The sequence below is a fragment of the Lissotriton vulgaris genome, chromosome 6, assembly GCF_964263255.1.
Source record: "Lissotriton vulgaris chromosome 6, aLisVul1.2, whole genome shotgun sequence".
Lineage (NCBI taxonomy): Eukaryota > Metazoa > Chordata > Amphibia > Caudata > Salamandridae > Lissotriton > Lissotriton vulgaris.
The window spans coordinates 19797170-19810240 of NC_141694.1; the positions used below are offsets into that span (position 1 = coordinate 19797170).

At 40.2% G+C, this 13071-nt stretch overlaps 1 protein-coding gene across 1 annotated transcript in view; it reads left to right on the plus strand.

The window, feature by feature from the left end:
• The window catches only part of LOC147706713 (solute carrier family 22 member 7-like), a 302246-nt gene that overhangs the window by 87948 nt on the left and 201227 nt on the right, over positions 1-13071 (plus strand). Inside the window, exon 2 of the mRNA XM_086925117.1 lies at positions 3122-3225. Coding sequence (XP_086781243.1) covers positions 3122-3225 — 104 coding nt within the window. The remainder of the gene's footprint in view (positions 1-3121; positions 3226-13071) is intronic.

Sequence of the window (13071 nt, forward strand, 5' to 3'; positions counted from 1 at the left end):
CTTTGCTGAGACAGGGAGAGGAGAAAAGGACTTCCATGCTGACACACTGATGCAAGACGCTGTGGTTCCTGCACGCAGACACTCCAGCTCGCAGAGGTCTGACATCCCTCGTGGGGAGTCCTTCTCGAGACCAAGATGCGGTCCCACAGTCTCTTAATTCAGGTAATGGGGTTGGCTTTATCCTAGGGGGATTCTTAACTCAAAACCTTTATACATGCAAGGTACATCTAGTTAGGGTTGCATCGTAGGAGGATGCATTATTACTGTCATGTACCTTTATACTTGCCTGTATTCCTTGTTTTAGCACGATGGTAGGAATCTACCATCTTTTTACTCTGTTGGTGCTTCAGTGTTTATTCTCTGTTTTTCTCTGAGACGAAATGAGAACCAGTAACTGAGCGAAAAGTACCGTACGGTTTTCACGATCCCTAATGGGACAAAGTTGTCATGTTGGATAGTTGCCAAGAACTATTCTCTCCTTGGTAAGAGGGGTTCATAGTGGCACTGTGAGCTAGTTTGGTATACAGGCTATTATACTCGGTGGGGGTGTCTGAAACCTGTCTGGACACCAATCCCGCAGTGTATGTTGTCTAAATGCGCAGATCCTGTATAGGTTTAAAGGAACTACACAACAATTCTTCCTTCACTAACTGGAGCCAGCATTGTACTCACACAGATGCAATCTCCTAGCTCTTATACTCAAAATAAGGTACAAACTACTTCAAACAGACAACAAATCCTGCTGTCCAGGTATGTGCACTACATCCGAAACACAGGCTAATTATTTCTTCCTCTTCTAGAACTACAATTGAGCTTATAGATACCACAATCCGGGTGTTAAGGGCTATAAATTGTGATGTTACAATTTTCCCTGTTTTCACTTTTATTGAAAAGCTCAGCTGCTTTTAATTCTTATATTTTGTGATGTTACCAATATTGTGTGCACTAGATACTAACAATTTTAAATACATATTTAGAAATTCAGATTCTCTTCCTAGTGGTTTTGACAGTGTAAACCATTAAGGAATGATTGTTTTGATTACCATGGTTCCCTGTTAGTAACGAAAAAGCATTGATACTACTTCACCTATATTTTGGATGTGGTTCCGCCAGACTACAAAAACCTTTTTATCACATTCAAGCATAGGTGCATTGAACTGCGTTCACTTTTTGTCACCTGTGGGCGTCAAAACAAACCTTATAGAGCTGAGTCAAAGACTCACTATACGCAGCACTGTGATCTATGCACCTCACCACTTTCTAACCCAGAAGGAAAATGCAGTAAGTTCTGCATATCAGATTGGAAGACCTTTTGCGCCTATGTAGGCAGAAGCAGGAAAGATGTAGATGGAGAAATATTTAAAAATGAAGCAATGAATAACCTTACCAGGGCCTGGGTATATTGTTGGGTATCGCCAAAGGCCTATAGACAGCCATGTTATAAATAAAGCACAATGGTCCCTAAACAGATGATTAAACAAACAATGAATACAGACTCAATCAGTTCTATATTTCAAGCTATCCAGCTGGACAGATACTATACTATTTAATTTGTTTCCAAAGAATGAACCTCAATGAGAATCAATTTTGGGGGATGCGGGCAGGAAGCATGCCCATGCAGCAGTGTTCTCACTACCAGGCCGATTGAGACCTAACCCTTCTAATTCATATAGTGAATACCAACCTCTTGCAGGTTTGACCGCACCAGGTCCGGACGCTTAATCTGCCCGAGCCCCGGCCGCTTCCACCCTTGTGGCATATCCATGCTGCTCTTCTGGACATTAGGCAAATGTACCCAGGCAGGCTAATGTAAATGTCCTGATGATGATCCTAATATGTTTTGTTAGGATCCAAATGACGTCGACTTAATGCGCACCACATATATATCGCTCCTGTGTAATGGTGTCCCACTGCATTTTATTTGTAACATCAGTGTGTGCCACATACAATTAACTTAATCTGCCTGAGCCTTTTCTGTTACACGTTATTCATCCTATTTTGCTGAGTTGGATGCAGGCTTGTGTCCCTCTCCAAATGTCTTTAGTTAATTTTTTGGAAACTAATTGCATATTAAAGTATCTGTCCAGCTGGACAGCTTCAAATATAGTACTGATTGAGTCTATATTTATTTTTTGTTTAATCTTCTGTTTAGGGACCATTGTGTTTGAAACTAGTAAACTACCCAAGATCCCTGACCAATAGTAAGTGGTCCCCCTTGTTTTTCAAAGCATGTTATAAATAAAAGCGCACCAAATTGGAAAGCCCACAACACTATTCAGCATTTAATCTATAAACAGCATGCAGCACAGCAAATATTCAAGACAAATGTAATTTCAATGGAACTCACGGTAGATGATGGTCGGATGGAGCCTAATGTTAAAACACATACAATATAGATGAATGTAACAATGTTTTCTATCAATAAATGTCTAAAGAAGATAATTATATAGCAAAATCATATCTAAAGAACAGGTGACAGGAAAGTGAGAGACAACCCTGAGGAGAAGTTATCAATCACAAGTGGAAGTACTGATTACTCTCCCAAAACCCACTTCTTGTTGCCTATACTGGAAACAAGATTGTGCTTTGTAAATGTACTACTCTAAATAAAAGTTTGCAAGCATAATAAAGGCTAAAGGACACTCACACCCATATTTAATTATAAAATATATAGTTAGACCATGTGGCAATAAATCGAATAATAATGCTGCAGTACATTGGAATATAGGATCATGCTTTCACATTCGTACCTGTAGGGTGTAAAATAGTCAAGTATTCTATTTTAAAATTAGGGTCAAGATGTTCTGTTGTTTCATGGGAATAGATGTAACCTGGGGTTCTCATGGGCCCTAGACACTGTACAAAGACAATGGGCAGATATGATGGCCAACGTCAGGTGTGTTTACCACTAAATTTGTCTGAAACTGTGGACCAATACTGTGGCTCTTATCTCATCTGCATGCATGTGTGGGACGTGGGCCAATGGGTACATGAATGGCCCATCATAAAATGAGTTAGAGCCCTATCAAAGCATTGAGGAACTCTTGGAACAAACCAACTGGAGAAGATAAATTTTCTGTGATCAGTGACTCTTGCATCTATCTCTTCCTCTCTCTTTCAGTGGGACCTCGTGTGCGAGCAGAAGTGGCTCAATAAGGCCTCATCCAGCTTCTTCTTCATCGGGGTCATGGTGGGAGCCATTCTGAATGGTTACCTGTCTGATAGGTATAGTATGTATATATTGGTTCTATAATTCATATGTGTTAGCTCCGCCTTGAGGTTGAAATCTTGCAACCCTGCATATACTATGGTTATTGTGTGATAAGTATTGACCATGGTGTCTGCTGAGCAAGGCACTCATGTTGTCTCTCACATTTCAAAGAATCTCCTTTGATGAATCCTGAGTGAAATAGTTTGAGAGATGCTGTTGTAGTGACCAATGCAACCTGAGCTGGGGCTTGTTTAGTAATCCTAAACAAATACATAGTTCCAATAATAGTGGCTGTTGTGTTGTAGTGTGGTGGCCAGGTGGCCTCTGCACTTGTGAGGCTTTTAGCTAGAGGATCCCCAGGGCCTCGAAATAAGTTACTCTGGATATAGTAGTAAAGTCATGGACCACCAGGTTCGGGTATTACCTCCATTAGTACTCATGCTCAAGTGAATGCTGCACCTATCAACGGTCAGTGCTAAGGGAAACATATGAACACCCTCTCCCTCCTAAACATGTTGAGATTACCCAAATCCCAAAATAACATTCCTTGTTAACCTGAATGAAACAAAACATTTAACACAAACATAGAACACAAAACACAGACAACACACACAAAGCAGAGCAGCAGGACACTTTTTCATGCTTACAGGATGCTTTGGACTCTCCTAGAGTGTGATGTGCTTCAGGGATGACATGCTGCCAAACTACCAGGATCAGTACAGCAAAAAAGTCCTGAAACGTTTCGGGAACACTTGGCTTTGGTCGAAGATGGGATGTCACATCACGACGAACTACAGGACTATCCTCCACCACTTCTTGATAACGCAGAGGGGTACCTCCAGATGCACCCTTTCTTTGGTCAGTCTCAGGCACATTCTCATTAGGTGACCTGTGGTCTGAAATCCAAACATTGACCTTAGATTACTGCTCCTCTTATATACCATTTAAAAACACTACATTCCTGATTATAGTATTGTCACCTCTCTTAGATGTTATCATCATCCCTAAAGTGACACTGACCTTCCAACCTCAATGGGAAGGCGGAATTTGCTTCCTGGATGTCGATCCTCAATAAGCTCAAGATCCCCCACCTGCAGGAGTTTCGTTCAGGGTAGATATTTTGTCATTCTGTACCATACGCTGGCGCAACGCCTTTGCAACATTGTCACTAGATGCTGATGACTCTGAACGGTGAGGAATTGTATCATCTACAGGCCTAATGATGCAGAGTTGTGATATATCGTTATTTACATTCACTACTTATTATCAACACTGACATGTCAAGATGTCTTGTTTATTAAAAATTCATTTCTAATATATAATGTTATTACTATAATTCTTATCATAAGGCAAATGCATTAAAATCAATATGTACAGACATCATGAATCAACTTCATCAAGCAATAAAATGATATACATCATAAAAAAAATTAAAAACATAGAATTCTCTCATCTATTACAAAACACAAGTAATCATCTTTTGCAAAATACAAATTGTCGACGCAGGGGTTCAGTGGCTTTAAACTTGATGCTCACCACCTTCTTAAGGACAAGATATTTACAACCAAATTTAATCTAAAAATATTAAATACACACAATTACTTTCCAATAGGCATATTTACATAAACAAGTTCAATGTTGACTAGAGTAACTAGTCAATTTCCTCAAAGTTCGCTGCACAGACACGGGACGCGGTTATGGGTAGAATGCCCACTAAATTTGAGCCAATGCAATTCAGGATAGTACAGAATATAAAACAGTAAGAAGCAGTGTTTCTTCACATAGGCTCACAAGAAAAACACAGAATACTGACAATTGGCTTGCCAATGGGGATAGCTTCCCTGATAGAGGATTATACCTCATGGGGTACAGTTTTCCAGTTTCCGTTGCCATGTGTACCAGAAACCATGGTATCTATTCAATAGCTGTGATACCTGAAGTATTAAGACAAATACAGAATGAGTATGGAGCACTGAGCATAACCTTCTCGAAATCGGGGAAAAACATTTCCTGGGTATTAACACTCATGTTAGCCAACTTAAATGGGGAGGCAGCAGCGGTGGCTATACACCAATGTGTGAGGGAATGCACTCCAGCACAAGAGGAGCAAGAATTACCTAAAATTATCGAAGAAACATACACCGAATTAGGTATAAATAATTTGAGAGCTAGAGCTACAAAACCACAAGTAATGGGAAGTCCTGAAATGGATAATACCAAGTAAGCACCGATTGTTTAAAAAAGAAATGGGATAATAAACAACAGAAAATTGAATAAATTGCTCACAATCTAGTGGAGGGTCTCTGAAAGCCCTCTGAAAGGAGGTATAACCTTAGAAAGCGTGATAACATTAAAAAATTTGACAGGTATCAGGATACTGATACGCGTTCCTCTCGTTCCTTTCAGGGTTCATCAAAAAACTCTGAGAGGGAAGGACGGTCAGAACACAGATCAGAAAAGCAAACAAAGTCCTGAGATACACATCATACTTCGGACTGTAATATCAAAAAAGAAGATAAACCAAAATCCAAAACTCAATTTAAAAAGAAGAAAGTAGCTGGCCTTAAAATAAGAAATGCCCATGCTGTTGAGGACTCAACTTCCGAACGGGGAATGGGCTCTGTTGATGCTAGACAGACCCAGCAGAAGTAACAATAGCTTGACAGAATCTGATTGAATTTCTGGTGACAGCGCCGTTGAATGAACATATGAAGATAGAAAAACCTGATACTAGGGTAAGTGTCCCTCACTCATTATATGAAATAACAGTACAAATGAGGGGGAAATAACTAGGAAGGTTAAATATCTCTTTGTGGAAAACCTGACTTTTGGATACAACATCCTTTTGGGTGAAACAATTGCCCACCTGAGTTTGTTATGCCCAAAAGTAGAAACAGTCATTTTACCTGCGTTCTTTGACCTCGTTCCAGAATCTTTAAAATATTCACATGCGCAGGAGTGGGCGGTAGCACTTGCTCCTGCATTATACTGCAATCATGTAGGGTGGGATGCTGAGTCTCCTCAACATGTAATCCCAGTAAAAGCTACTCAACTCCACAGAGAAAATACCCAATAAAACAAGATGCAAAAAAAAGTCAGGGAGATCCTAGATCAACTTAAATACATCTTCAATGAATAATCCTTTGTTTTCTGTAATGAAACCCGACAATTCATACAGGCTAGTTTTATACTATACGCATTTAAACACATGCACAAAGACATTTGCAGTACACAATGCACAGTGTCGCATTAAAGAAGAACATTGTGCTGGAGAAATACAAAACAACACTAGATATCTCAAATGCATTCTTCTGCCAAAATATAGCAGCTGAGAGTATATATTTGACAGCATTCTCAGCACTAGGCTCACAGCATCAATTTTGTAGACTTTCCCAAGGGTATAAGAATAGCCCATGGTTGTTATCAGCAAGGGTAACAGATTTGCTTCAAACTTTTGATGGAGAGGCATTGCCCTATATAGATGATACTTATCTGATGGATGATGCATTATTGGATCACTTGACCAGGGTGAACAACATCCTTTTAGGATTCGCCTCTGACGGCTACAAATTCAACCAAAAAAATACAGAGGCTGTTACAAAAGCTAGCATTACAAATGCAAAAGCACTGCATCCACGATAGATACAAATGGCAAATTCTCTCACTACAACTGATGTGGACTATAAATTTGATTCTATACAAAAAACACAATCATTTTTGCAATATGAACAAGAATCTCCTTTCCCGAATGAAATAATACCTCTAGATCAGAATGAATACATAATTTACACTGACGGATCTGCTCCGCCTGCCGTAGGAAGTAAACAGCAATACTGCGCAGCTTGTGCAATTGTAAAGGGACATATGGGGACAGCAAGTTTAGTCCTAGCAATACGCAAATGCAGTCTCTAGGAGATTACACGGCTCAGCTGGCAGAACTTAAAGTCCTAATAACGGCACTAAAAATATGGATTGAGAATTCCCCACACTAATTGTGTGCGATTAATTTCATTGTATCCAGTAATACAATGAATATCTACACTACTGGGGTCAAAATGGTTATAAGGACTCAAATGGTTGTACAATGAAGCATGTTGCTTTGGGAACAAGTGGCAGAGTTGAAAAAAGGCTTGCTGCAGGCTCACGTGATTCATACGCTGAGTCATCAATGTGTTAGCGTGTATGTTGAAGGGAATTCATTGGCTGATGAAGCTTTCAAGGCAACAGTGGGTATTGCTGCTGTAGTTGCAATCACTCGTTCCCGCACGAGAGTAGACAAGGACATAATGGTAGCTGTCATTGATTTACGCAAAGACAGCTCAGCCGTGCCAAAAGGTGCCACTCAAGTACTCCTACAAGTCAGATCTGCAAAATATTCCATATGCTCAAATTCCTGGACTAGGGGATAGAGTAATAGCAAACATGGATTGCAGATTAGGTTTAATGCTAGCTGCACATGAGGGTATGGGTTCAGGAGGAATTACTTTGACAATTTTACTACTGAAACAACATTACGGGTGGCCTGGTTTAACTAAACAGACAAAAGTATTTGTCCTGAATTGCGATATCTGTCAGCAGATGAAGGGTACCACTGTGGGTATGGCCTCACTGCTTGGCTGATCCCTGAACTATTATAAAGGATTTGAGAATCTTTTTAGGGACATATGCAATTGGAACATTAAATTCTGACCCTGGCCACGCGTTTGATTCTCTGGCTTATAAGGAAGCCATAGGAAGTTTGGGTGTTGCATTGCGGTACTCATCTCTGTATCATCCCAAGGGAAATACGATTGCAGAGAGGAAAAAAAATCGGACTTAAAGCAATCCTTAACATCAATAGAATTAGGCTTTGGAGGGAGTTGACTTAATCATCTATATATGGGGTTTGAGCGCACTTAATAGCATGACAAGAAGTTATCTAGAAGGCCACACTCCACATGAGGTTCTATTTTAGATGAGAAGTAGGGTACCAGAGGAGGGTACCCGACCTCAATTGTGACAGATCAGTGGTGGATGAAAAAATATTTAACATCCATAACCGTTTGGCTGTTTTACAGGAACTCAATGAATTCCGGGCACTACAAAGCAACTTCCATGTAAAAAACACTGCCACTGTTGGAAGTAAAATCAGTTACGGCAAGACCTGCCTTGGTCCCAAAAGTCAGAGATCTGATCAGAGAAAAGATTGTGGGCAAGAAAGAATTTAGGCCATCTTACAGAATGCCTGTACCCTGGCTGTCAAAAGAACGAGAACAGTGCTTCGTCCGCCTCTTGCCGGTAACAACTACAAAGATATTTGTCTCCATTGATCTGATAAAACAACATTATGTGGCCAATACTGAATAGCAGGACGCGTGGGCTCCAGTGTAGGCGGCGATCACCACTGGCTACCATACTGGTGGTTCAGACGGAAAGACTAATAACATTTGAAGAGTCTTCTATACGTACTAATAAAGTTACCAACAATGATATGTAACTCACTCCTGTTTAAAATTAACAGCAAAAAACAAAAATTAAACACCGACATCTACATCAATATGCCTCTACAAGTTCAACAAACCCTGCTGAGCTACTAAAGATAGATCAAACTGCATATGGCTGTTTCATCAATTTCAACGCTTTTTCTCTAGATCTAAGTGAACCTGAGTCACCACCAGCTCCAGTTTTTGCAAAGAACAAATTCATGATGTCTACCTTGGGCTGAAAAAGACCTAACTTGTCTCCCCATGTTGACAGCTCTGGATAGCAACTGGCATACTACTCCTAGTCTTCTGGATAGGGTTAGTGACAGTCTTTTTCTAGCTTGTGAATTGATTTTTTCTCCTCGAACACTCTGCAGTATCACACATGAAGTTAGTCCTTAATCCACATACATCATCTCATTGTGGACAAAGAGACTTGTCTTTTGTAAACATTACAGCAGTTCCCGTTCCTGAAGGAATAGTTTGGGCTAGGGTTTCATATCATATATTTGGTCCCACTTAACCCTTGAAAATACTGTATGTATTTAACATTTCTTTGAATGATATCATCACCTCCAGTACATTCACTGAAGATTTGGACTTTGAATCTGTAAATAGTATGCTGTCTGATTTAGAACAATCTGCTGCATTCTCAAAAAACAAAATGTATGATTATACGTCTGATTTTGATACCAGTGTTGTTACCATCATTATCATCATCATTGTTTGCATAAAGCAAGTACCCCACCTAATGTTTTCACATACCACCAATTGGAACATTGCCCAACACAACCAAAAGGTAGTTCTTAAACATTTGCACAGAAGCTTGTTTATATTTCTGGGTTTCATGTATCAGATCCACACTCATATTATTATAAGCTGGCACCTATATCAGCAAAGAAAAATATACTTACTAATATGAAACAGATATACTCTGCATCCTTTATTTCCCAGCTGTCTGAACAGGATTTCGACTTGTGGAAGGACACTATAGACTTTAAATCATTGTGGGGGACTAAGGAACGGCAAATTCAAGGAACTGAGGCTCTATTTAGAGCATGCCTCACAGCACAGCAAATTATCTCCCTGAACGACATTGTGCAACAGAGTTACTCTCTTGGGTTAGCCAAGACCAGCGACTTGAACACACTAGTATTCCCTCACTTTCACACTTTGAGAGATGGCAAATCTATAAAGAACGTTCAGAGAGTACGCTAGATGACATCATGCATGAGGTTTAATACAAATCTTCGGACCCCTATTGGAAGGGATAGTTAATTTGGCCTATCCACACAAATAGGTGTTGGTCAATATTCAATGGTACAACTGAAGGGTTTAGTATCCATAAGCCTGCCCTACGCGAGGTACAACGAGAACATCCAGGGTCCCCGGAAGCCACGTAATGAACACTTCTTATATGCTATTTACAACAAAGTTTGAAAAATCTCTCTACAGGAAGCTGCGGAGAGATTGCGTTAAAATGACAGGGTTAACTTGAAAAAGGCTTTGGCTGTGGTTGACAATATTATGAGCACACCTACATACAGGATTTATTCCCTGTGCAACATTTTGTCTTCTGCTAGAGATATGATGGAACAGGAGATGTCTATCCTACAACATGGGCAATCGCAGTTACGATCCATTCTATTATTAAGCTGGACGCTACAGTCATTGCCCTCTGGTTACATGTCCTGGCAATATATTAACAGTACATCTCTATTCTGTTCTGTTATGTTATATGTTATATTTCATTTGTACAGCGCACAGCTACTAAAAGTGTCCCGGTGCTAACTCACAAATGTCCAATTAATCACACTCCGAATCAATGTTAAAAGAGCAGCGTTTTTAGTTGTTTTTTAAAAAACAGTGGGTCAGAGACACTCCTCAGAGCCAGCGGTAACTGATTCCAAACCAAACCAGTGTTACGGGCGAAAGAATTTCCGACTAGTCTCTGGCGATTGAACCGGGGGATCTGCATAAGCAACTGATCCGAGGACCGCAGGTGCCGCAATGGTTTATAAAAGGCCCTCTACATATAATCTATCAGAAAGGCAGATGAGAATGGCACAAAGAGATGCAAAATTACCTTTTACTGTGGCAGAGTCACCATCCATAGAATGGTTAATTCATGGCCACATAACATTACTGGTAACAACTTTCCAATCTCAATATTGCCTAGAATACCACCAAGCAGGCATGTATGAAGCAATGGGGAAGGACTTCATTCATGAATCTTGGGAGTTACCGTATAGAATTTGATGAGGGAAAGGGGACACTGAAGTGTTTCTCAGCGGTACAGAATGCAAGACTTCATTAAGTGGATCTCTACTTTGTAAGGGTATAATGCTTCACAGAGCCTGTAACTTTCAGTTGCAAACCTATCATGTCACTTAAAGGGTTCCCAAGCTGCAGTGATTAATCCAGTGTTCAGGCTTCTCTCGAATGGGAGTTACTTAATTCTGAATGATCAAGGTTGTTGTAGGATGCTTCAAGGCATCGCATATCTTGTTACATTAAGTTCTTAAGTTACTTGAATGCAATTATTGTCTCCACCAACCTACTTAGTCAGGGATGCACCATTATGACCTTCGTTGAATGTTTCCTTTATACGGTTTGATTCCCTGAACCGACTGAAAGCCATGCTTTTATAGAAGGATGTGCCTTAACCTCAGCCCGAAAGACCTTTGATATTCAAGTTGCAAGGTCCTCAGCTGAGATGCAGGCAATAGTAGAAACTAACTGCCCATTCCATTTCAGAGAAATGGCACAGCTTATCTTTAATGTGTGGCACTAGGACCCAGACTGTGGAAATCACTTCCTTTGGCCATACGGATGGAAAACTGTCACATGCGATTTCGCAGAGCGGTGAAGACCTGGCTCTTCGATCTCTAAATCTTCTGCCTTATGTTGTTGATCTGTCTCTTAGCGCCGGGAAACCCTCATGGGTAGCTGTCGCGCTCAATAAATTCAATTAATAAATAATAAATAAATAAATAAAAATTAAAATACAAAGGGGATTGTACACCTATTTATGACCATAGGTTCTGGACTTTTACGCTCCTTTTGGACAGTCTTCGGAGTGATTCCAGCTTTCATACACTCCGTATTAGGAAGCGTTTTTGGAGGAGTTTGGTTAATCCTGATACTGGTAGTGGGTATACTGATTTTAATTTTTCTACTACACAATGGATGCACCACATCCTAAGGGGATGGAAAAAGTGCTCTTGGAGCGATGGTGCTGTGAACTCATGGTACTCCATCTGGACACACCTCGTCTGTGGGAGCTAAGCGAGTGTTGATTTCTATCATTCCGACCAGTCTGAATTGACTGTGTTTTGCCTGTTCTCCACTTCTTATACTGTGGACAAGAATGCTTGTTGGACTCCTACCTAACACTTCCTTTGGTTGTGCCTCCGGACTTGGATGTACTGCTGTACCCGTTAAAGGCCCACATAGTGCAATGTCCTCAGCGTATTCCCATGTCGATGTCGGCATTCTTAGAGCAACCACTGGATGCTTCACCTCCTGTTAGATTAGACACTGGCTCTACTGCAGACACACAGGCTTTGGGTGTTTTAAATGTTTCCTCAGCATCGGCTGTGGGAACTGAAGATCACCTTTGCTCGATTGACCTGATCTGTGAGGGTTTACAGCGATCGTCGTCTGCGAAGGCAAGCAGCAGTGATGTTATGTCTCCCACACAGGACGCATAAACATTTGGCTCTTTGTGTGCTGGGAAGAATTCAACCTCTTTTTACAAAACAACTGAAATTGGAATTTCAAAAAAATTATTTCTGTTCTTACTCTTACTGACCACAATGGCTTTCAGACGTACTCAGTTGCTCAAACTATATATGAACATATTTAAACATTTTTAAGCATTTTTTAATAACTTTTAAAAAAATGTTACTTTAACATTTACAATATTTTTATGCTTGATTATAAAGACATTTTCATTTTTTTAGTTTATCGTCCAGTCGGATGAGGAGTGGGTGTTATAATTTGCAATGTACCCCAGTACAGGCCTGGATAGTCACCTAACCTTTCACCTACATTTACTCTGCCATTGTACTACATAACACGTTTTGTGCTAACCATGTACCTAGTTAAGTGCTGCATAAGTTGTGTGGTTTTCTCCAAACACTAGCCTAATTTATTATGCACTAGCTTACCCGTCGCGCGTTGCTGCGATCTCAGAAGAAAGGAAATTCAAGGAGACTCGTGATGATAACATTACATTTACATTGTGTCATTGTTATTGAAACTTATTCATTTTATTTTTGAAAACATTTCTAAGTTTGGCTTGAGCAGTGCGTCCTCGATTGGCTTCCAATCTTGATTCTCGTTGCTCTCCTGTTTCATTCAAGCGGGCTTGAGCAGTGCGTAATCGATCTATTT